Source organism: Chroicocephalus ridibundus, chromosome 7 (genome assembly GCF_963924245.1).
Source record: "Chroicocephalus ridibundus chromosome 7, bChrRid1.1, whole genome shotgun sequence".
In the NCBI taxonomy this organism is placed as follows: Eukaryota; Metazoa; Chordata; class Aves; order Charadriiformes; family Laridae; genus Chroicocephalus; species Chroicocephalus ridibundus.
In genome coordinates this window covers 2,297,131-2,321,724 of record NC_086290.1, presented here as the reverse complement: position 1 = coordinate 2,321,724, position 24,594 = coordinate 2,297,131, and the positions used below count along the sequence as shown (strand labels likewise).

The 24,594-nt window shown below is 43.1% G+C and overlaps 2 protein-coding genes across 4 annotated transcripts in view; both read left to right on the top strand.

Annotated features, from left to right (window-relative positions):
* Positions 1-757: 757 nt before the first annotated feature.
* Positions 758-13,772, top strand: TNFAIP6 (TNF alpha induced protein 6). Its single transcript, XM_063341502.1, has 6 exons — positions 758-914; positions 6,874-7,011; positions 8,325-8,486; positions 10,430-10,658; positions 11,696-11,736; positions 12,804-13,772. The coding sequence occupies exons 1-6, from the start codon at positions 821-823 to the stop codon at positions 12,965-12,967; spliced, it is 828 nt and encodes a 275-aa protein (XP_063197572.1). The 5' UTR covers positions 758-820; the 3' UTR covers positions 12,968-13,772.
* A 2,491-nt stretch (positions 13,773-16,263) lies between these two features.
* The window catches only part of RIF1 (replication timing regulatory factor 1), a 30,474-nt gene continuing 22,143 nt past the window's right edge, over positions 16,264-24,594 (top strand). For all 3 annotated transcript variants that reach the window (XM_063342261.1, XM_063342262.1, XM_063342260.1), the window contains exons 1-8: positions 16,264-16,421; positions 17,823-17,901; positions 18,584-18,680; positions 19,474-19,604; positions 20,049-20,143; positions 21,429-21,618; positions 23,724-23,816; positions 23,915-24,053. In XM_063342261.1, coding sequence (XP_063198331.1) covers positions 16,315-16,421; positions 17,823-17,901; positions 18,584-18,680; positions 19,474-19,604; positions 20,049-20,143; positions 21,429-21,618; positions 23,724-23,816; positions 23,915-24,053 — 931 coding nt within the window. In that variant the 5' untranslated portion in view covers positions 16,264-16,314. The remainder of the gene's footprint in view (positions 16,422-17,822; positions 17,902-18,583; positions 18,681-19,473; positions 19,605-20,048; positions 20,144-21,428; positions 21,619-23,723; positions 23,817-23,914; positions 24,054-24,594) is intronic.

Sequence of the window (24,594 nt, the reverse complement as noted above, 5' to 3'; positions counted from 1 at the left end):
GCTCGGGAGCGTGGAGCACCAGACCATTTTCCACCCTGTCATCTTTCCCCCTTTCTACTCTCCCACTCATCCACAAGGAGCAGCTGCAGTATTCACTTGCAGCCAGAAGGGAAGACCGGCAGACAGCTGTCACGCTATGAATCAGATTTTAAACTGTGGTTTGGAGGGGAAGATTTTAGCTTTATTTCCCACTTGCAGAACAAAGAGCATCTGTTTTTGACACTTGCAGTTTTATGCTGATCTGGGAGTTTGACTTGCAATTACAGATTCCATGTCGGGAAACTCAATTCAGATAGCCAATGCAAAATATTCTCCTTACATTTTTTCATTGATTAGGTCACTGTGAAATTAAATCCAGATTATACATGAAAGAACAGAATGCTTAAATGAGAATAAGAGGTAGTATGTGTGATTCTCTTCAGTCCTGTAAATGGTGTGACTAGAAACTCTATAAGCAGATAGACTGGTTATTAGTTTTATTGTTTTATGGAATTTGAAGACAGTGAGTGCTGAAGAATGAACAGACTTTGGCTTGCAAAGTGTTCATGTGTGCTGCCGTAGTGAGGGATAGAACGGTTTCTTGGACACGCTGGGAATGGAGGGAGCCAAAAGTGAGTCACATGGACGACTGCAGACATCACATTTAATTGTGTAATAATACTACAGCAAGCACAATTGGAGCAGGCTTGCTGACCTCACAGCTGAAAGCACTATTTAAGATCTGGCTACCAGATGTTCCAATAGGATCTAGCCAGCAGCTAGCAGAGGTTACCCTGAGTGTTTTAACAGGGAATATTTACAGCCTAATAGTTCGGAAGAGATGATTGCACTAATTTTCGTTTCTGCCCTGCTGTGGGACAAGGCTCAAGCATGGGGATTCAAGGACGGAGTGCTGCATAACTCCATTTGGTTAGGTAAGAAATACTTTAATCATGAATGTTTTGCTGCAAAAGTCACTGTGCCTAACAGTATAAAGATGAGCACCTAGCAGTACAAAATTGAATCCTGCATTAATATTAGCAAAATCCTTTTGTTATTTTATCTTTTTTATCTGAGTAGCGACTGTAAGTTTTGTCCTTATGAGCTTACTATTTTTACTACTTCTCTGAAGTGCAGGGAAAAGTAGTTATGGAATATTTCATCTGAATGTATTTTCCTGCAGCATGAGGTAAAGTGAAAACAGCATTAAATAGTAGTTGCTTCTAATGAAGGAAAATGGGTATGAAAAGAAACATTTGCCAAAGGAATGAATTACTTTCTGCATGAACATACTTCAGATGCCTGGGGTCCTACATATGAAACTAAATGATCTGGAAATAATAGCAATAATATTTCCTAGGTTTCTAGGAAAGTACAAAAATGTGTATGTTTTGGCCGTTGGTTTGTTCACATCATTAAACAGTGGAGAGAATATTCCAAAAGGGCTATAGAAAATGCTGTGGGAATAGTTTCTTATACTTCAAGTGGGTTTAAATAGCTCTTAGAGTTCCTTTATAGGTCTTCATAATTATCCAATGCAACAGAAAAACATATCCAGAATATAGTCACGTAAAGGAGCCAAAACAAGAACATACACTGAGTGCTCCGTTTTATAGACAAATATTCACAAACTCTTTTTACCTCTCTAGGATGTTGTGTATTTCTTTAAGGATTTTAAGGAACTCCTGTAGCCGGTACTGTTTCTGTTGTGCTTAGATGTTTCGTGAGGGATTGGGGCCACGCTCTATTAGCTGGTGCAGCAACCACGTGACTCCGGTCCCTTCTCAGAGGACCACATAAACTAACAGGAACATAAATGAGAAGGAGAAGTGATCTATATTGTTTTCCATTTGACTGCACATTTTTAACGACTTCCCTTTCCTTCTAAACTTGGAACGCGCCTGCTGTGTCCCATAGTTGTGGAAGGTGCTCAGGTGGGGGAGAGCTCCGAGGGAGGACAGCTTGGCAGCTTCGTGCGCCGCCACCTCGAGGGGCTGCTATTCAAAAAAATGATGACAGAGAAGAGGTTTGCGCGAGAAACAAGCAAAGCTTGTATTTTTGTCTGGAATAACAGGAAAGAGACACAGAAGATAGGTAGGACTGAGGCTGTGTTAAGCCCTGATGGTAGGAGCAGACAAGTTGAATTTAATACGGGCTGTGATGGGTGCTCTCATATGGAAGGGATGTGGTCGGAGCAATGAGCAAAGGGGCTTGCTGGCTCAGGCCGTGGTTTTTCTGTAGCTGGTACAGGCTGTCCCTGCACAAGTAGTTGGACTTGATGATCTGAAAGGTCCCTTCCAACCTAGACAATTCTATGATGGTACGATTCTAAGTGAGGAGTACACGGCCAAGCACAGGTCTTGTCTGTGGTTTAACCATCCTCACGCTCCCTGGCACAGTTTTGCCCCGAGCCAGCCACTGGTCTGCTAGAGAGTACTCCAGTGCAGCGCCAGGGAGAGCTGGACCACGGACTGTCCCTGGATGAGACCCCCCCGATGGTGGGGAAGGGAGCTCAGGCACACGCCGTGCCGCTTGCACTCATGGCCACAGAATGGGCCCTGCGTGTTTTATTTGCAAATATTGGCATATCCGCGTGAGCGCGGCAATCAGCCACCCTGGATGTCACCTTTAGGGGCTTCTACAACGTAAATCCGAATTTGTGATAACAGTGATCATTTAAGCAGTTTTATGAATTGAAGTCAATTTGAAGAAAAAAATTGCTATTTCTTTAAAATGAAGAAACATAGTGCTGACTGGAATGCATAACAAAATTATGCTTTTCTACACCTTTAGCATTTACCATGAGAGTAAATAAAAATAAACCCTGGGGTAAAAACTGATGACTAGCTCTAAATAAACAAACACGTGCAAAATCTGGAAGCGCAGTGTGCGACTTTGAAATAACCACTCCGCTTTCTTATCTCCAGGACTCTCTTGAAGCTCCTTTAGAAATGCACCATTGAGTGTAACTACAGCAATAAAGTTATTGAAACAAAGCTCAAAATGCAGTTAATTGAATTACCAATGGAATTCAATGACATTATATATAAATATATGAAGAAAAATTTGGCAAAATCACAGCCATGCAATTTACGCATCTTTGTATTTAAAAAAAAAAAAAAAAAGGTGTAACTTGAACAATAAACCCAGTAACCCCAATCTCATACTCAGCATGCATGAGTATTAAAGCAAGACCCTCTCCCCTGAATAAAATCTAGGAATGCGCAGCAACATCCGAGCTTTGCGTATCTCCTCTTCTCCTGATAAAGCATTATCAAGGCCAAACTGAAAATGAAGGGAGTTTTCCATTTTAGCTTTCTTCCTCAGGAAATCATTAGCACAAATATAAAATCTTCAGTTAATGCCAGTCAGAAATGCTCATGTCTTTTACTTTTTGTCTTGTTACAAAGCATCTTTTGTTTCCTCAGTGAGCATGTAGCGCTGCTGCAGCTCACTCTATTGCCTTCCCGTTAGTGTCTTTCCTGTGTGAATGGAACTTCATTATTGCTCATTTTTGACACAAGCATATTATAACCGAAGGTTTATTGTAAACTGATGAGAGGATCAGAACAGTCTTGCCCAAATACGCTTGTATGTTTAGTCGAGTGCCAGTTCTTAGTGCCACAAGGTAGGTTTCCCAGGACAGCTGCTGTGCTTTTTGTGTTCCAAATTTCATCCCCGTTGGCACATTCCCGTGCGTCAATGTGGTTTAGAGGCCATACCTACTCCATTTGGTAGGCGGTTGGAACGAGATGATCTTCAAGGTCCCTTCCAACCTGAACAGTTCTATGATTCTATGATTTGGTGGAGTACTCCGAGTGTCACTGCGTGCGTCAGCAGAGGCCTGTGCCAGTAACTCTACATGGCCATCCCCTGCTTAACAATTAAATATTTCTTTTTATTTAGTATTTAGTATTTGTGTCATGCATATTGAGGGAACTGTATTAGGCCAAATCTCATTCTTACTGTGTTTGTGCAGAAGAGATTGGCTACCTATTACCATCTCCCATGCTGTGGGTGAGTAGAGGGTCACTGTCCTTGCAGGATCCTGCTGCCTCTGGTCTTCAAGGAGAGATTTTAAGAAACGTGAGTTGGAAGAAACATGCCCTGTCAGCCAGGTAACCCATGATCTTTTGAGTAAGAACCAAAGAAAAAAAAGTGGGTGGAGAAACCCCTGAGACAACAGTCCCAACACGCAGGTTTTCAGGCAAAGAAAGAACAAACTTTGCTGAAAGTTCTCCCTGTTGCCCAGGAGGAGATTTCCGGCAGGTCAGATCAAGAGAGCAGCCTTCAAGCAGAGTCCCCATCAGAGAAGATGCCGCGCTGAGGCTGGGGCACGTCGTACTCTGTGGTGTTGGCCCCACGGTATATGAACGGTCACTGCATTTACAGTGGTAGGCACGCGCTTGGGCTCGCAAGTAAAAGCAGAATTTCATGCAGGTTTATCTACACGGCCATGATATCGCCTCCATAAAGACTTGCAGTAATTTGTGTGTGTGTGTGTTCATGTATGACTGTGAATATTTGTATATATGTATACAGATATATAAATATGTGAATTTATATTAATTGTTAATAAGTGCAATGCTTTGACCTAGGTCTGGTTTTGCTGGTGCAGTTTATCTTTCTGCACAGCCCCTAACGTAATTAAGAGGGAGGGGAAAAAAATGCCCGGCCAGTTAGATACAAAAAGATCTGATCAGTTAATTAGGATATACTGTTAGGGAATGCTGTATCGTTAAACTGTGACACACCGAGCCAGCATCAAATCGCGAAGCTTGGCAGAGTACATGTGTGTGGTCTGTATGTTTCCAAAGGCTACTTTTGTCACTTTGCAAAGGGGTGAGAGAGATACAGATTGGTTATTGCTCTCAGCAGGGTAATGCCACCCACCAAGACCTTGCAGGAAGACTCAGTGGTGCTGCTGTTGGTAGAGCAGCCCTTGCAGATGCTGCGGAGAGCAGATTTTCCAGCAATATTCTGTAAAACGTGATGCCTGTCCATACTGGCATTTTAGCGTCAATAAGCGGGGGTGGATACCTTTTGAGGGATAAGATTTGAAAACAATATTGCCAGGTGAAAAAATCAGGAGAACAACTGAAAATGAGAAGTTTTTACTGTCAGCTCCAAGAGTGATGAGTCTAAGCGGTGGCCGATCCCTGGTGGCACGTCCAGCAGCAGTTCCAAGGAAGGAACGGGGTGGGTCTCGCAAAGGTGGCTGCCGGAGCGATGGGAGCTTTTACCAGCAAACATCACTGACAATGAGCTTTGAGACTGCTCTTCCTTTGGCTGTGGCTGGCCACATTTGCAAAGGTGACAAACCTTAGAATTCAGCTGCCGTGAATTGTCAGTTCCAGGTTGTCCCCGGAGCGTGCAGTGAGGCTAAATGGTGCGCTCTTTTCTGTAGTACTCAGATTTTCAATTCAGGCACACCGAATCCAATACAATCGTAGTGTAAAGAAGCAGTGAGTGGATTTACCAGGTTAGACACAGTAGACTACTGAATGAATGAAAAATAATACTTCCTATGAATAATTTTTTAATTAAAATAGATTTTTTTTTTTAATATGACATACCATTATTCCACAGCTGTTAATTTTTGTGACTCTTCTTTGCAACAGAGCTGGCTTCTTCAGAAAGATTAAGATTTTTCCAGGGGCTATATGTTATCCCATGCCTATGCCAGTGACATTCCCAGTGATGTTACAGAAAGCAGCTCTCCGTCTCCGAGACTCTCGTCGGCAATATCATTTACTTCACTGGGCATGAGGCCAGTGACTGTGTGGGTCCAAAAACTACATTGGCAAACGTCATTCTATATCTAGCAAGGGTTCTCACCATTGCTAACCACAATTCAGTGGTGACTTTATTTTTTTTAAAAAATATCCTAACCTAGCCAAAACTACTGACTCTAAGTATGTCCCTAGAAAAGACATTCTTTTTTTCCCACGATACAAATAACTACTGTGAAAAATGCTTCCTGTTTTGCGTCTTTTTTCAGCCATTTTGTCTAGCGATAGCTACAGACAACCATTTTTCTCGGATTATACTAAATATAAGAAACATCTAAACAAAAATGCCATTCAGATTACATATGCAGATTGGTTCTGAGACAGATTTCCATACATATGGCATCAGACAAGCGAAACATGAAAAGATTATGAAACTTGCAGTAGTACTGACAGTTTCTAGTTTTCCCTGGAAAGCTGCTTTATATTGTACTTGCAACAGCAAGGAAAAAAATAATGAAAAAAGTGTATTAATTTTCTGTGCAGCAAAAATGTCAGCCAGCAATTGTTCTGGTCCTGCCCTTTGTGACACAAGCTCAGATATTTTTATTTCACATTTTTATTCTCATCGGTTTCTGCCTCTCCTCTATCTAAGTAGCTCTGATTTAACTTCTCTGGAGATTCAAAACAAAGCTCTGATTCATCTTACAAAGGCACTTACAGTTACATCCAAAAGAATGCTGTGATAGCAATCCAGAAGGAGCTTCCCCTGAGTCAGGACACACAGAACTAGTGATGCTGACACCAGCCGATCGTTCCCATAACTACTGCCTTCTGAGTAGTCCTAGGGGAGTCCTTCCCTGCATTTGTTGATTTTCTGTTGTTCAAAACCTCACCAAGCTCTGACTAGCTCTGTTGTTCAAAACTTTTCCCAAAAAAAACATACCTTTGGGTTGCAAAAACATGTCTTTGGGTTGGGAGGGACATATTTTCCTGACACTTTCCAAGTGGCACAGCCACTAGCTGAACGTTTTGTTTCTCATCTCACCTGGGCAGTAGCCCAAAGTGCAGGTCTGGGGGAAACTGCTGGAGGCGGTGAGAGCACGCCAGGGGGTGGGCCAGCTGGGATACCATACTGAAATCATTTATTGCTTTGGTCCCACAGAACGAGCAGCTGGAGTGTATCACAGGGAGGCACGCTCTGGGAAGTACCAGCTCACCTATGCAGAAGCAAAAGCCGTCTGTGAATACGAGGGAGGACACCTAGCCACGTATCAGCAGCTGGAGGCAGCAAGAAAAATAGGTTGGAAAAAAATCACGGCTGTTTGCTTTTCACCTCGCTCATTCATAATGTTGCCGGCCTTGTATTTTCATGAATGCTGTGAACTCTGGGACTGGGAGACTTGTAAACTCCCTGGATTTTTGCCCAAGTTGCATGCAGTTTCCCCCCTCAGTAACAGAGCACGACTGCGCTACCTACGGAGCTGTCGGGGATAACGTCTGCACACACTGCATGCCCCTGAGCTCTGGGTGCAGCGCAGTCCCGGAACCAGTAACACCCAGCGGAGAGCTGTTTGGCTGAGCTGGGAAGCAACGGTACCTCCCCAGGTACAGCACCTGGGGGCTGCTGGGGGCTGCAGGGGAAGGTGTTTATCCCCAGGGAGCTTCTACAGTAAATGTGCATTGCTATTTTTCATATCATCAGTCAAGGTGTTGTCATAATGTTCATTCCAGCCGTACTTGCTCTGAGAGTGGTGTGCTTGAAGCGAAAAGCGGAGCTGAGTGAGGGCTCTACTGTATTCCTATCTGATTCCTAATAAGAAATTATGAATTCATTCAGAGCATTGGGAAAACAATGGAAAATATCCTCCACTCTAGAAATTTGCAGGCTGCGCCGTTGAGTCAGAAGCTGGCTCTCAGCGCCAGCACACATGTAAAAAGGGTACTTTTGTCTTTTCTGAGTAGCTCATAGTCCTAGGGCGCCACAAATATGTTCCAGTCCGTCTCCGTGAAAACATTGAATTGGTCTCTATCAGACAGCAAATAACATTGCATTCTTTGGCTATTGTTGTTAAGTTCTCAGCCACAAAATGCATTAACAGGATCTTTTTGTTTAGCAAGAAATACTTGAGGTATTTCAGGTATTTAAATTTAAAGTGTTTTAAGTAAAAACTTTATTTTCTTAGCTCTCTTTCGTATGTAGTATTTTATTCATTCTCAGAGCTTAATGCTGCAAACTCTTGAGATAGGATGACTTCAAAAGGGAGCCAAAGAACACACTTATGTAACTCATCCAGCATATAATTTGATTACAAATGCTGGTACAGCACTTAAAACTCACTACCCGGGAAAATATATAGTCCATCTGCATCTGATTTCTGTTTTCAAATGAAGTACCAATAATCATATTGTGGAGAACACAATGCAATTTTATATTCTGTGTTTAAAATTATCCTCTCACAGTACTGTTCTTTCCTGTAATTCAATTTCTATTAGGCCAATTACACCCAAGTCATTGATCAGCTTGAGTAAAGCTTTACCTACTAGAATAAAGAGCAGAGTTTCTTGCCTAGGACCCATTTAGAACATCCATGTCACGTTTTCTCCCTGTTGCAGGTTTCCACGTGTGTGCTGCTGGCTGGATGGCAAAGGGCAGAGTTGGTTACCCCATAGTAAAAGCTGGTGCCAACTGTGGCTTTGGAAAAACGGGTATTGTTGATTACGGGTTTCGCCTCAACAGAAGCGAGAGATGGGATGCCTACTGCTACAACCCTAACGGTGTGTTTAAAAACAACCCATTGCTCTTTGGGTCTAAGATTATGACTACACTCCATGCTATCTGGCTGCGCAAAGGCACCCCGGCTCTGCATGAATTAGCTTCAATGCCATAAATATGCTGTCTGAGGAGGGGGGTGTATTGATAGAAATGTATTTGGAGCCTTGCACCAAGCCCCCTCTGCCGTTACCTGCAGCTGATCTGGCTTGCTCAGCGCTCCATGTCCCTGCGCTGCATTGCACCACATGTAACTGGGCCTAAGCAAAGTCCTTTCAGAAACTAAAAATACAGTGATATGCTGTTGTTGATTAAAAAGGTAAGTAATATTTCCACGTGATGTGTGAATGTCTTGTTTTCTATAAGAGTGTTTACAATTAGCCTACAACTTCATCTAAGTAATCTGAATTGTTTAACATAGGAACCATTTTCCAGATATTTTGCCTGTAAACAGGCTAAATTTAGCGTTAACCCTTATTCCTTCTTTCTTGTGCCCGAGATAGAACAACTTTTGAAAATGCATGCTGTGTCTGGGACTGAAATACCTGACAGATCCAGCTCCCAGCAGGTGTGGGGGGTTGTGTGGGGGGGTGCGGGGGTGTGTGTCAACTCTATGCGCTGCTTGGCTCTCCTGCTCCTCCAAGCGCACTACCCTGCCTGGCAGAGCCAACAGCTGGAGTTGTCCGTGACGTCTGTACAGCTGTGCACATTTTGTTTGTGCTCAGAAGGCTGAAGCTTGTTTATGTTAGCGGGGCAGTTGTTAATCAAATAGCTCTGTGGGGTGGGGGACGCTCACAGATGTTCAGCATACAAAGAGAACTGCAAGCGGGACTACTGCATTCGCTATTACTGCATGTCAGCTGTCAGCCCCACTTTCTCCTTTGTCAGCCTCCTCCTCTGGGCTGAGAGGTAGTTACTTTCCAAACGCACTGTTTGGTTAGAGGACAAAAGGAAACCAGGACTGCCAACACTCAGCCGCTTGAGTCAGCCCCGTGAAGGATATGTATTCACGCTTGATGGACAGCCTGCTAAAAAAAAGCCTGGCAGAGTTGTCTGCTTTGCAGGTGGGAGACAAGTAGCCTGGGGGAACAAAGACAAACCTCGGCTTGAATTGAGCCGGTGCTCTTCTCTAGGATGCTAAAGATGTCAAGAGGAACTTGCGGAACTGTTCTACATCCAACCTAGCAATGATCTGCAGCTGAAGAGTACAGGACAATGTACAGACTGAGGTTTAATCACACTATCCAGCCTAAGGGACCCAACTCAGGAGCCCTGGATCACCCTTAGAAAGTATCTCCCCCTCCCCCAGGTCTGAACATAGGCAACTATGACAAATCCTAACGTCGGCCGTGTGAGGTCCCCAGATTGGTTTGTCCCACCATCAGGGAGCTGTTAGAGTTCAAATGGCCACTGAATCAAACCAGAATGAGTGTTTTTCATCCCAAAGGAGACATTCCAAAGGGAGTGAAGAGCTGCAGCAATAACAGGAGTACAATGCAGTGTGTGAGATAACTAGCCTTTATACGTTTTCTTGAGGAAGACACACTTTCAGGAGGTTTTTGAAGAAGAAAGGATGAAACTGAATGGCAGGGTGACTTGGAAATACAGCTGTAAAGCTTACAGTTTGACATAGCCAGAAACCCCAAATGCCTTTTACATAAAACACTTAGCTCTGGCCCAAAGTCCACTGGAGTCCATGAAAGGTTTTCCTCTGAATTGAGTGAGTTTTGGATCATGCCTCTTGTTTCCAAGATACCAGCTCCCAAAAGCTAGCAATGACTGACGTTTCTTGTGAATGCTGGCTGCTTAAATATATGAAAAGTGCAATCACCCCAGATGTTCCTATGTGATTTTCTAGGGATCTTCTGGGTCAAAGTGCACAAAGATTTAAACCATAGCCATATCCAGCATGAATGCTTAAGCTATGATGTTTTTATTTTTCTCTCAGGAAAAGAATGTGGTGGAGTCTTCACAGATTCAAAACATGTTTTTAAGTCACCGGGCTACCCAAATGAGTATGAAAACGAGCAAATTTGCTACTGGCATATTAGAGTAAAGTATGGACAACGTATTCATCTACAGTTTCTAGAGTTTGACGTTGAAGACGACACTGCTTGTATGGCTGATTTCTTGGAGATCTATGATAGCTATGATGATATCAGTGGCTTTGTGGGCAGGTAAAGCAATTCCACTTTTAATATGCAAATAATCAAATTATTTGATTTTTTTTTCCCAGACCATTACTTCAGAAGAACACTGTATTGCCTTATCCAATTACCACCTCTGAAATGCCCATAACACTTGTAGCAATAGCGCCTGACGTATCTTTCCTGGCAATTTACTGTCATTAACACAGGCCTGGAAAGAGTTTCAGAGAATTGCACTTTGCCCTTTTCTGCTTTGTTAAACGACATGAAAGAAAACTTTTTGCTTAACTGCTTATCATAGTTCTCTATCATTATACAGGAATAACTCCTAGCAATCTCAAACAGTATTTTGTATTTGCTTTAATTGAAAGGAGGGAGGCAGGCTGTTAAACTGTTCACAAAAATGTATTTCATTTAGATTACTATTTGCTACAGAAGTATAATATTTTCTAACAAAATTGCAACAGAACAAGTGTTATATATCATCTCTCTTACTAGATTTAGTTTCCCTCTTTGTTTAATTCTCACTTTCTTTTTTTCAGTGTCATCTTTCTGCTTGTTCTTTAGCAGTCATGTTTTGGTACGAAGTACCTCAATTTTCCAGAACAAAAAGTAAACCAGAAAAAGTGATAATAAACACTTCTCAATTCCTGCCACTTTTCACATCCTCTCTACAAATCATGTGTAGCAAAGCAAGGATATAGTCCATTTGTTTTGCCTTTACAGATAAATTTGACAATGTTTTTCCTTTCTTAGCCTTGGGCCATTGCTCTTTTCCTTAGCGCCTTGTTAAATTGCTCTTTCTCTTGTTTTGCATCATTTACTTCCTGCATATATTGAAAAATGTTTCCTGCATTTTTCCCTCCCCTTAACCTTACTATAAGATAATGACAAAAATACATTAGGCAATTGCTTTAACGTATAGCAGAGAAGTAAAGACACTGCGTACCTGTAACCACTGCAGCCCCGGAAGCCACAGCTCCAAAGCAGAGTACAGCCTGCGAGCCACCAGGGCTGTGGCAGATTTCCTGCGTTGTTTAGTCGTGATCATTTCTATTTTTTCCCAGGTTTTGTGGAGATGAGTTGCCAGACGACATCATTAGCACAGGTAATACATTTGCGCTCTTTATGGTTAAAAAGAAAAAATCAGCCCAAAGCACCTTTTCTCCCTCCTTTCTAATAATATATGGTTAAGATGCCCATAGACACAATCTCTGCTTCCTGTCATAAATGGCTATTCAAAACTGCCAGCGTGCTCTTTCATCAGTGCAATTACTTCTAAATAAACGTAAAAGTAAAAAAAGCCTAGTTAGAAGATAACCAGGGTGCATCCTGCTGGCCTTAGGGAGGTAGTGCATCTACGCACGTTCCTGAGCTTTCACGCCGCAGATCCGGCCTTAGTAACGGAGCCCACCCATGCACACAGCCTTCGTGCACCAGTTTTTCCCATTTCAAGAGCAAGGATTGCAAGAACAGTTCCAAAGCCGGTTATAGACATTATTCTTTGTGTATGTTTAAACAGCAGGTCGAGGTCTGATTACATGTAAATCGAAGCCACTTTTACCTCTCTTTGCTCAAGCATCACAAAGTCGCTGTAGCACAAATGTGACGCGAGCCACCCACGCGGGGAAGCAGCCGTGTTCCCTGGGACAGTCTACGGACAGTCTGCGCTGAAACTTGCGTTACCACACTCCAGCCACAGCTGTAATCAGCAGAAAGAGAATAGAAAAGTTGAATTGTGCCATCCCTGATCTCCCCGTTGCCTGGTGGAGACGAGCAGATGACACTCGCGGCAGAGCGATGCAGCAGCTGCACCGCTGTGTCACCTAGGGATCCATGAGGCTCTGTGCCAGCTGTGTCTCACACACGGAGTGTGACATTTCACAGGTGGAGTGAAGCAGAGCAGCATTTTAAAGAACAGGAGATGCTTTGCAGAAAGCACTGGGTACAGCAAAACTTTATCAACCTCTGGGCTCTGCAAACAAAGAAAACTGATGAGAGTCTGCCTGGTTTTCCATGGGGCTAATGGAACCAGAATCCTCCCAGCCGGGAACTAGACAGACCAGGCAGATTGCGCTAAAGGTCTCAGAAGCAAGCAAGCAAGAGCACTTTAAAAGTAACTCTGAAATATGCCACTTGAAAACCTAACCTTTGTTTTTCTTTTTCTTGTCCCAGGCAATGTTATGACCTTGAAGTTTTTGACAGATGCCTCAGTGACTGCTGGTGGTTTTCAAATTAGGTATATGACTATGGACATGCCTTCAAAGTTAAGTGATGGGAAGAATACAACATCCCAAGGGAAAACAAACTTCTTATCTGGGAAATTTGGTATTATGTGAGCAGAGTAGTGAGATACGCTCATTAAGAAACATGTTTTAGAACTCAATTCAGATTCCTGTTTCTTCAGATAAGACATTTTCTTCATAACTTTCTGACTTTTTATTTTCTGCTTTTATATAAGTTTTGTTAATAAAGTATACTAGGAAATAAATTATAAAATATACTTACATGAATAATAGAAGACTATTTTTTCATTACAAGTACTGTAAAAATCTGAAGAACTCATTGTTACCAAAGATTTTAAAAGTATTTTTCTATATAAACTGCTCCTTCTCCTCATTTCTTGCACCATTTGATCAAAATTTTTGTGTGACTGTTTCAATTTTTTTTTTAAATTTAATTTGCTGTTCTATCCTTATTTTCCTTTAGAGTAAGCTTATTTTTAAAATACATAAATTCATCTTGTGGATGGCCTAGAAGCCACCCATGTGATTGTCTGAAGTCAAAAGACTGGGAAGCAGCATGAAAAGCACAGAGTCAATTATATTATCATCATAATTTTGTTGTGAGATGAATCAGAAACTACTCAATTAATTTTGTCAGGGTTTCCTCATCCAGAGAAGAGATGTTCAAGTCCTTTTACTTCTCTGATTTCACTTAGTAAAGAATCAAATGAAATCAAATGAAATTGCATCAGAAGCAATTGCTAATCGAGTACCAGCAAATCTGTTCGGAAGATCCTGTCGAGATGCTGTATGTTGTTTACACGGGTTTTAAAAAGGCTGTACTATTTTGAATTGATGAGCATGAATCATTCTCCGTATGTTTTTAACTTCAGTTTAAATTCCTCAGTCTGAAGCAGCATTAAAGCTACCTCTGTTTTAATCGTGTCCTGAGTTTCCAATGAATTCTTTTTATTTCTTGAGAACTTTTCAGACTTTAAAACATTTTTCTTGATTTAAAGCAGTAAATAGATTTTAAGAGTTTCTTTCTCTCGCTCTGAATGGTTTCCTGACCCCAGATCTGCTGAAGTCTAATGACCGCTGAGAATCTCCCTGTGAACTATATTTTTGTTTGGAGCACTGGGAATTCCTCAGACAGAGTTTTGCACAAGAGGGGGAGAATCTTAAGCTAGTAAGACCCGTCTTTGCTTTATTTATTCTAATTCTTAGTTCTTTAAATTTATTTCATCTTTGAGATTTTATTGTTGTAATTTCACTGGGAATACGATCCTGCTTCCCAGCTGTACTGGAGAGCAATGTTGCCGTTTGCACTGCAGACTTTCTCCCTGCCATTTCCAAGAATTTATTAACATTTTATTTAATGCTATTATTTCCTGTGAGCGCCAGGAAATAAAGTTCATATCACTAGGTTTAATGGGATCATGCTGCACCTAAAATCTACTGGCGCTTTTTAATCCTGCCACCAGGTGGACTGAATAAACCTGTTCACATCCTCCCGTTATAAAATGTCATTCCAAGATCAGCAAAAGTGTTTGTTAATAAGGAAAACACATGAAGAGAACTGTTAACATTTTTTTTATGACCTAGGATGGTTTTTTCATTGGTTTTGGAGTTGTTCTGTTGTTTCTTTAATTGAGAAGCAACAGGTCTTGAACGGGTGTGGATCAGAACCAAAGGGTGTAGAGGGAATATCTGCCTGTCCAGAAAGCCCCATGGAGACGGAGTGGTGACGCTGTTTGGGGAAGAGTTTCTTTCCAGGACAGGCACTCCTGCTAAGCATCTCCAACGCCATGACGAAGCCCTGCGGATGACTAAAGACTCAGCCATTAACGTTAGTGCTCAGGCCCATCACTACCCCTGAGAAAACGGGCTTCTCCGCACTTCAGATTTGCTGCCACTGCCATTATTTCATACTACACCCACAAATGCCCTGAGGTAATTCACCACACGTCTGTTACTTGTCCCCTCTCAGTGGCTTTACCTACCATGAGGTGGGAATTACCGTGCACAGCCAGGCACTAATGTCTCCCACCCGGAGATGATGACAGCAGGTATTGGGCAGCGTGTGGTGCTGCAGCCATGGCAGGGAGCGAAGACCCAAGGACACTTTTCCCCGACATTCGGAAACCCTGCACCTACTTGGGGACCAAAAAAATCCCAACTGGAAATGGCTGCGGGGTGGTTTCTGCAGAGCTTGAGCTCCATTCTAGCTGCTGAGCAGCTCTGGGAGTCTAGAGACTATATTCCAGTCACAAATAAATGATTTGGCTGGGGAGGTGGGCACATGCCAACCTCATAAAGTTCAACAAGGCCAAGTGCAAGGTCCTGCACGTGGGTCGGGGCAATCCCAAGCACAAATCCAGGCTGGGTGGAGAATGGCTGGAGAGCAGCCCTGAGGAGAAGGACTTGGGGGGGCTGGTGGATGAGAAGCTCAACATGAGCCAGCAATGCACACTGGCAGCCCAGAAACCCCCCGCAGCCTGGGCTCATCCCCAGCAGCGTGGGCAGCAGGGCCAGGGGGGGATTCTGCCCCTCTGCCCCGCTCTGTGAGACCCCCCTGCAGCGCTGCCTCCAGCTCTGGGGCACCAACAGCAGAAGGACACGGAGCTGTTGGAGCGGGGCCAGAGGAGGCCCCGGAGATGCTGGGAGGGCTGGAGCCCCTCTGCTGTGGGGACAGGCTGAGAGAGCTGGGGGGGTTCAGCCTGGAGAAGAGAAGGCTCCGGGGAGACCTTCCAGCCCCTGCCAGGCCCTCAAGGGGCTCCAGGAAAGCTGGGGAGGGACTCTGGAGCAGGGAGGGGAGCCGTGGGACGAGGGGGAAGGGTTTTACACTGACAGAGGGGAGATTGAGATGAGATGTGAGGCAGAAATTGTTTGCTGTGAGGGCGGTGAGCCCCTGGCCCAGGTTGCCCAGAGAAGCTGTGGCTGCCCCATCCCTGGAGGGGTTCAAGGCCAGGTTGGCCGGGGCTTGGAGCAACCTGGGCTGGTGGGAGGTGCCCAGGGCAGGGCGTTGGAACCAGAAGATCTTTAAGGTTCCTTCCCACCCAAACCGTTCTACGATTAGCACAGACAGAGCGCTCCTGTCAGGGCCGGGGCCGCACCGCGCGGGCCGGCAGCCGGCGGCCTGACGGCCGCCGGAGATGCGAGACGGACAGCCCCCCGCGCCCCCTCCACCAATCAGCGGCGAGGGGCGGTGCCCGCCGGGGGCGGTGCCCGCCAGGCGCGGGAAGCGATCCATCGCTCGGCGCTCCGCCGCGCGCGGAGAACGCGCGTGGCGCCGGTTCGATGTCCTCCGGTTCGGCCGCCGGCCCCGCCTCCCCGCGCTTCCCATTGGCTGGACCGGCGCAGCCCGGGCTCGCGCGCCGCGAGTCCCGCCCGCCGCCATCTTAGCCCGGGAGACGGCTGGGGTCGGTGCTGGCGGCACTGAGCTGCTCGGCCCTCGCACCATGAGCGCTCCCGCCGCCTGCCCCGGCTTGCAGCCGCTGCTGGAGACCCTGGAGGATCCGACCGCCCCGCTGGGGGACCTCACTGACGCGCATCTCACTATCGCCAAGTGAGTGCGGGCCGCCGCCTCCTCCTGTAGCGTGAGGGGAGCGAGGGGGCCCGCGCCTCCTGAGGGAACGGCGGCCGCCCTCAGCCTGTGTGGCCCCTCGACGGCGCGGAGGGAGAGGACGGTGTGCATGCCCGGGCCGGCGAGCTCGGCCCACGTTGGCCGGGCCGCGGTCGGAGAGAGGGAGCCTAGGGCAGGCGCTGGTGCCGTGGCGGGGCAGGCAGGGAAGCCTCTGCCCGGCCTGAAATTCGCGTGGTGGGGAGGGCTGCAGGGCTCGGGACTGCGTGGCCGCCGGCTGTAGGTCGTGGGAAATGTGCCGGCATGGAGTGGGGGAAGGAGAAGGGAGGGAGGGAGCGCGTCTTCTGCGTGTGTGCTCATCCGAGAGCCTCCTCTTACATTTCCTGGGGAAACTGCGGAGATAGTGGGGAATAGTAACTTTTTCCCTCCTGAAAGAAGACTTACATGTCAGCTATATGATTGATAAAGTTAGGTTTGTTGTGTTTTGGAATGATCGCGTCTTCTCTTAATTGCATTTCCTTCTGGAAAGTATGTCTTAACCATGAGGTTCTGCTTTTACCTGGATCTTTTGAATTTGTTAGCATATATGTGCAAAGGCATTATCTCTTTCTGTCAGTATCCCCCTTGAGTTCCTGCCTCTCAGTTCTGTAGTGACTTTTAAAGTTCTAACTGCTTAGATGTCAGTGATACTGATCACACTGTAAGATTTTACAGGCTTCTAGTAGTAACTGCCAAAAAAACCCAGTATAACTTAAAAATAGTATTAAGCAACAGATTTCTCAGGTTGTCTTCTGGATGATTGCACTTAGTATGGTTGGTTTTTTGCTCTGTGAAACTAATAAGTTCACGTTTTACAGGACAAGTACAGCTTTTCTGTATGGATGTTCTTCAGATATATGCAAAGTCATCGCTATTAGTTGTCAAACCAGAATTTTCCCAGAGTGGGGAGCTTGCACTCTAGAACTACTTTTGAGGAATGCGCTTTTTAAGCTTATATATTTCTGTGGAAAGTATATCTAATTTTCATCAGTCCTTTAGAGTTTGCATATTAACTTTTAAACCTTTTTATAAAAGATGATTAAAAAAAAGTGAAAGCCCATAATGTTTTTTACAAAGACACAAAATGGGTCATTAGTGACTTCATTTTTTCCAATATACTAGGACGTGCGTACTTTATAGTACAGCGTTTTACTGATATGTCAGGCGAACTGCGGTCACTGGCATTTTTGCTCTTAGACTTCTTCAGTGTTGTATTTTAGCTTTGTAAGGAAAGAAGTGTCTCCCTGCTAGGTAGTGAATTTTTTTTAGAATAGAAGTTTAAAGTTACGTCAGTTATATCATGTTTGACCTGTGAATATTGCTTTGTTTCCCTTCTGCAACTCGAAGTCGCTTGACGGGTGAGGAAGGCAAAGAATTCACTGCAGATGTCAGAAAACACTTTTCTCAACTTTGCAAAGTGTTTAAGGTACGTCTTTTCCATTTAATTTTTTATACTTTGGTGAACAAAGATATGTTTAGGTGGTCAAGCTTAGTGGCCATTGTAAGACTTGAATTCAAGTTCATTTCATAAGAATTCAAGCTAGTGACATAGCAGTAAGGGTTTGTTGGCAAAATATATCTTCCATGTTACTAGAAAATACTACAGAAAAAATAAAATACAGGGTCTCAGATATGTTCAGGCAGTGTTAGGCAGTCAAATCTGATCTTTCAGACAGAAGAGAGAAAGTGTGTTCTGTCCGCCTTTAGAAACACTTTGTTGAATCGGAATATGCAGTAAATGTCAAATTTTTTTGATCATTAAGGTAGAGACTGTTCTTAGCCATCTCTTTTTCCTGTCTTAGATGTTTAAAAACAATGGAGGCGTGAAGTGGTAGTATGCAGCAAGTGAAGAAGTAAAGAACTTCGGATGTTTAGAAGTTACTTCAGTAAAGATGTCTAATTACAGAGAACAAAAATGTCTTCAGAACGTCAAACTGTTTTACTGATTTGGAGTGTATGTAATTAGGAGGAGTTTCCTAAATGGGTGCATTTTTCATCAAGTGCGTGTGTTTGACAGCTCTCGCTTCATTGAGCAGAAGTGTTGGTATTAAGACGATACTTCACAGCTACTTCTGTAACCCGAAACTTTATGTTTATGGTTTTTTCAGGCACACATTTCTAATCAAAACTCAGAGCTAAGTAATGCAGCATTACAGGCGTTAGGATTCTGCGTTTTTAATTCAAACATTACATCTGGATTATCTGGTAAGCAAACAAACTTCAGTGTGGATGCCAGTTGTGTGTATGTGTATATATAGATCAGAGTTCTTTCTTTATGTCTTTGTTAGCATATACTTTAATTTTGACCAAGTTCACTGTTCCCAAGTGGTGCAGTGGTTTTGTCTCTACTATGAGAAGTATGATCAGTTCATTATTTCCATCTTGTACAAAAAAAACTAGTGTTTTTTTCATGCTGTTATACTAACACTGTTTTACTAACTTCTAATTTCACTAAATGCTTTGGTAGCAGTTAGGTACTGTAATTAGTTTTATGGAATTTGTAATAAAAAAAACAAGTCCAGGCAGAAAAACAATGAAGAATGCTTTCTTGTTTGTGGAATTGGGGTATGATGGTAGTGCTTATCAGTGTTTTTCAGCCTTTACCTGGTGATTCCTGGTTGTTACATTGATTCATAGAATCATGGAATGGTTTGGGTGGGAAGGGACCTTAAAGCCCACCCAGTGCCGCCCCCTGCCCTGGGCAGGGACACCTCCCACCAGCCCAGGTTGCTCCAAGCCCCGTCCAACCTGGCCTTGAACCCCTCCAGGGATGGGGCAGCCACAGCTTCTCTGGGCAACCTGGGCCAGGGGCTCACCACCCTCACAGCCAACAATTTCTGCCTCACATCTCATCTCAGTCTCCCCTCTTACAGTTTAAAACAACTTCTGGTTGAATGGATCTTTAGTAATGTTAACTGAGCAAAATGACCCAAAACTTGCTAAGACGCTGATTGGAATTAAATGAACAGAATTTGAGTGCTGTGTATTCTGTTTTCAGCAACTGAAATACGAGACTTGCTTTCAATGGTGAACAGTGTTGCTGTAAAAACTTCAGACAAAAACACTCGCACTCGGGCACTTTGGGTGATCTCTAAGCAGGCGTTTCCTCCTGAAATTGTTAAAAAGGAGGTAAGTTTCTTTGCTATTTTTTGTGTGTGGCCTCTTTTCCTAGGGAGATGAGACTTGTGCAATCTCTTGGTCATTCTCCACTCAGTAGGTTTTGAATCTGAAGATCGTTTTCCATCAGATTTGACAGCCAAGTGTAGGGCCTAAGTTCTTGGAAAAAATCTAAGGGCAGCTACAGAGGGAGAAGAGCCAACAAATTATTGCATCTCTTGAGGGAGAAGCTGTGGTGTGAGCAATTCTGTTAGATACAAGTGAAGCAGCATAGGGGAGAAATGTGAATACTCAAGTTTGATCAGACTTACTCAGTTTGCTGTAACCTTAAAACTAGACCAAGCATAATCCAAACACAGGGCACAGTCCTGGGAAAAAAAATTTCATAATTTTGGCTCGTCATGGAAATAGTTGTATTTAGATGCACACTCTAATGTTGTCGTCTTATTTCCTCAGGTGTCCAGTATAATTTCTACCCTGGAAACAATACTTACTAAAGGAGATGTACAATCTATGGTGGTTGAATACGAAGCACTAAATGTTATTATACGGTACGTGCGCTGCAATTTTGTTAAAATAGATGCTTAGTTTTTGGGGCAAACTATTGAAACAAAGTGTTTAGTGGCACAAAGTATTCTAAAGAATTTTTTTTTGAATGCTCTTTGAACTGTTCATTATGTTCAAGACTGTTTCCCCACAGAGTTTTGTGTTACAGTCAGTAGAAAGAACAGAGTGAAATGATGTAAACTACCATCTCTGTTTCTGTCTATTTGCCAGCGGTTCTCCTGAACCACTTCATTTGCAAAATATGCCATTAATCATAACATGACAAAATTATTCTGACACCGAAAGTAGTCAATATTCAGATAAACTTCCATTGCTTTAATTTTTAATGGCTTATTAGGAATTACTACCAAAGTCTCATGTGTGCTTCACAAGTCACGTTCTTACATTCTAGCTTTCATTTTCAGCATCTACCCAGTTGAGAAATTCCCGGCCATTATATGGGTTTTTATTTAAAAATGTCCCAGTGGTCATTTACAAATTTTACTGCAATGTTTCTTGTAACACTACTGAGGGTACTTCTTAGGACCAATACCAAGAATGTGTTGTTTTGGTCATCAGTGCTAGAATAGTCAGATTTTATCTTTACTTAGTGTTAATACTTATTATTAATTTCATTTCTTTATTAGTAAATATGTTGAGCTTATATCTTCACACTTATTTGAGTGTTCTCTAAGCTCGTTGGCTTCTGTGTGTGATGGTGTAAAGATATGGAATTGTTTGTTATACTGTGCTCTAAGAGCTCAGGAGCAGAGGGATAAGGTAAGAACACTTGAGTAGGCCAACATCCATTGAGCCTGTGCAAACCTGTGCTGCTTCAGGGTTTGAGGAGTTTTTCAAAAGCGGGCATATATTGTTTTCAGCAAACGTGGCCTGTTGGAGCTGGTCTGAACCTCTAAGAACACACAGGGCATGGTTAATATGCAAGCTTTGTACTTGGTCACTGATAAGGAAGTTATGGTGTGTTTCCTTCAGGCACTCAATTCAGCTCATTTGCCCAAAAAGTTGTGAGAGAATGGAAAGGACAACTGTAAATGTCAGTCTTTTCTGCTTTTGGAGGGGTTTATCTGAAATAACACTTCAGCATTGCGGTTTTCAGTGAACTGTCAAAATACAATTGTTTAGAAAAATAAAAAAAATTATTTAGAATGGTTTCCTGTAAATCATAGGTTGGATTAGAGCATTTATTGGTGAAACTAAGATTATCTTTGAGTGTCTAAGCAGTATGTCTGTTGGAGATCTGTAATACTTATATTTGTTTTTTGGATCTAGCTTGGTGGAGCAAACTCCAGCCCAGATGGGAGAGGAGGCTGTGAGGTGGGCAAAACTGATCATTCCTTTGGTCGTCCATTCAGCTCACAAGGTGCAGTTACGAGGTGCCACTGCTCTGGAGATGGGCATGCCACTGCTGCTCCAGAAACAGCAGGAGGTAGCGGCTGTCACTGAGCACCTAATGACCACAGTAAGTTTTTTCTAGAGGCAAGGTCAATTTTTCTACTGGCAACAGGAGTAGTAATCAGGGTTGTTGGTTGGGGGTGGTTTAATTTCATTTACAGTCTAGATAGTGGCAGCAGAAAGCTACTGTGCATTGACAGCAACTTCTTGATGGCTGCAGTTTCGACAGAAAAGTTAACGTAACAGGAATGTAAATACAGGACAACTGTATAAAAAAAAATAAAATTAAGCTTCTGACGGGAATCATTGATCAGGAAAATAACTTGCTGTTTTTAAATGACCTTTATGCACCTGTCTTGATAGCATTAACTCATAAATATCATTAAACTTTTATTGTCTCTTAAAGAGGATTTGCTTACTGAACTAGAATCAGCAGAACTTGGTGTGGCAGTAACTCGCATCATCTAGCTTAGCACTTCCTTCTCAAAACAGGGCTAGCTTCAAAGTTAAGGCCAGGTTGCTCAGGGCCTTGTCCAGTTGAGGTCTGAGTATGTTAAAGGATGGAGATTCTACAGCCTGTCTGGGCAGCTTGTTCCAGTGCTTAACCACCCTCATGGTAAAAATAGGATTTGTCTTGTTGAAACCTGTGTCTGTTGCCTCCAGTCCTTTCAGTACTTCTCTGAAGCACCTGGGTTCTTCCTTGTAATCCAGCTAATAAGTAGTGGAAGGCTGCAATTATATTCCTTCCACTCCAAGCTAAGCATGCCTAGCTGTCGTCATGAGCTCTGTCCCCCTAACCATCTTAGTGGTGACCCTCTGCTGGATTCACTCCAGTTTGCTGGTAGCTCTGGTACTTCAGTGTGGCACAGTATTCAAGAGGTGGTCTGATGAGTACCAAGTAGAAGGGTCAGTTCTTTTGACTTGGTTCTTGTGCTTCTGCTAGTGCAGTCCAGTATGCAGGAGCACATTACTGACTTCACATTAGAATTCTTCTCTGCCACTTTTTTTTTCTGCAGATGGTCACATAGCTAGTGAGTCCTCAGTGGGTACCAGGACATGGGGTTTGTCTGTCCCAGGTATAGGCCTTTGCCTTAGAATTCTGAGGTTTCTGTCAGTCCATTTTTCAAGCTTGTAAAGATCACCATGAATGGTAAGCCTTGTCCTCCAGCATATCAACCAGTACTTCCCCCCGATCATTGATTGTGTTAAATCGTATCAGCCCTTATCAACCCTTCGCAAATCGCACACGTAACCGGGGCTCTGAACTGCTAACCACCAGCCTTTGAGCCCAACAGTCCAGCCACACACCTTGTAATCTTAACTAGTTTGTATCTCCCTAGTTGGGCTACAAGGAGACTAGAGGAGACTGTCAAAAGCCTTGCTAAAGTTGGAGTGCAGAACATCTGCCGCGCTCCCTACGTCTGCAAAACCAGGCCTTTCCTCGTAGAAGTCAGTCAGGTTGGAAAAGCGGGTTTTGCCCATGGTAAAACTATGCTGGCTGTTGGTAAGGACCTTCTTGTTCTTCCATATGCCTAGAAATAGCTTCCGAGGGAATTTGCTCCATAATTTTTCCAGGCATGGGAGGAAGATTGGCTAGCTTGTAATTCCCCAGATCCTCTCTTTTGCAGGTTTTTTTGTAGGGTTTTGGGTTTTTGTGTGTCCTGCTCTACCCTGTCATTGGGCATCTCTGCCAGTTGCAGTGACCTCCCAAGAAATAAGAGTGTGGCTGTGTTGTGTCATGAGCGTTTTTGATGAAGCTTTTCATGTTTCCTCTCACTTCCGTAACTGTAAGCTTACTTATTTTGCCTTATTCACTGCTGAAGTGAAGTATCTTTACAAAGAAACCCACGCAAACAAGGTGGTTTTTTTAGGTTCACAGTGTGTTTTTGACTTGAGAGTTAGAGAGACTACAAGTATTTAAGTAAATGGATTTTGATTTGTTGGTTGCCATTAGCAGAATAATTGAAAAATGAAAATAATTGAATAATGAGATGGTAGCAACACTGGACTGATTTACCAGCAAATGTTATGTGGTACAGAATTAGATCCTTTTAATCTAGAAATAGCATAGTTCCAGGTTGGTTGTGTCTGCAAACATTGGTATGAGTATGTAGTTTTTTAGAACACTTTGAATAGATTTCTTGTAGAAATTATGTTTCTTTCTGTCTGCAGAAATTAATTTCAGAACTTCAGAAATTGTTTTCTGCAAAAAATGAGACTTACGTACTAAAATTATGGCCGCTGTTTGTCAAATTACTTGGAAAGGTAAGCAGAAAAGCAGTAAGTTTTACAGTCATGAATCTTTAGGGAAGGATTTTTTTTGACAACATAAATATCTTAATTCTGAACTTCTTTATCTTCAGACTCTGCATCGTAGTGGCAGTTTTATCAACTCATTGCTGCAACTGGAGGAACTTGGATTTCGTAGTGGCTCACCAGTGGTAAAGAAAATAGCCTTCATTGCGTGGAAGAGTCTAATAGATAATTTTGCTCTAAATCCAGGTAGATTTAAAAAAGTTAACCTGAATTGTTTTGACTACTGTCACTTTACAGAAGTGGAAGAGAATATTCTGTCTAATAGTGGTCAATACTATGGTACATACCATTGGATATACACATAGTATATCTGTGGTATGTACACAGTGGTGTATACTGTGTGTATATACAAAAGTAAAACTCAAGTTTTGTGTTTCTGTTTTTTTTTTTTTAAGGAAAAGTGACAGTTTGATCAGCAGCCTTGTCTTAATTTTTCTGCTAGGAGAAATGAATAGAATAAAATTAACAACTTTTGTTTTGTAACGCTTTAATTGATCCAGACAGCAATGAAGTAGAGAGTAAAACGTTCTGTAGATCTTATTTTGGACTGTGTGGATTAATTGGAGAAGAGCAATGCTTGAGGATTCTAGAGGTGTTAAAAAAGTTACTTTAAAGGTATAACTGAGACGTGAACAGGTCTTTTAAGTGCAGCCTGTGTCAAAGCACACAGTATTATTTTTTTTTTAACCTTGATTGTGCTTCTCCTTCATGTGTATCCTAAAGAGAA

Excerpts from the sequence above, each read along its gene's own strand:
- TNFAIP6 (XM_063341502.1), top strand. The coding sequence starts at position 821 with ATGATTGCACTAATTTTCGTTTCTGCCCTGCTGTGGGACAAGGCTCAA. Across the intron at positions 915-6,873 it reads GCATAACTCCATTTGGTTAG|AACGAGCAGCTGGAGTGTAT; the intron begins GTAAGAAATACT and ends TTGGTCCCACAG. Across the intron at positions 7,012-8,324 it reads GGAGGCAGCAAGAAAAATAG|GTTTCCACGTGTGTGCTGCT; the intron begins GTTGGAAAAAAA and ends TCCCTGTTGCAG.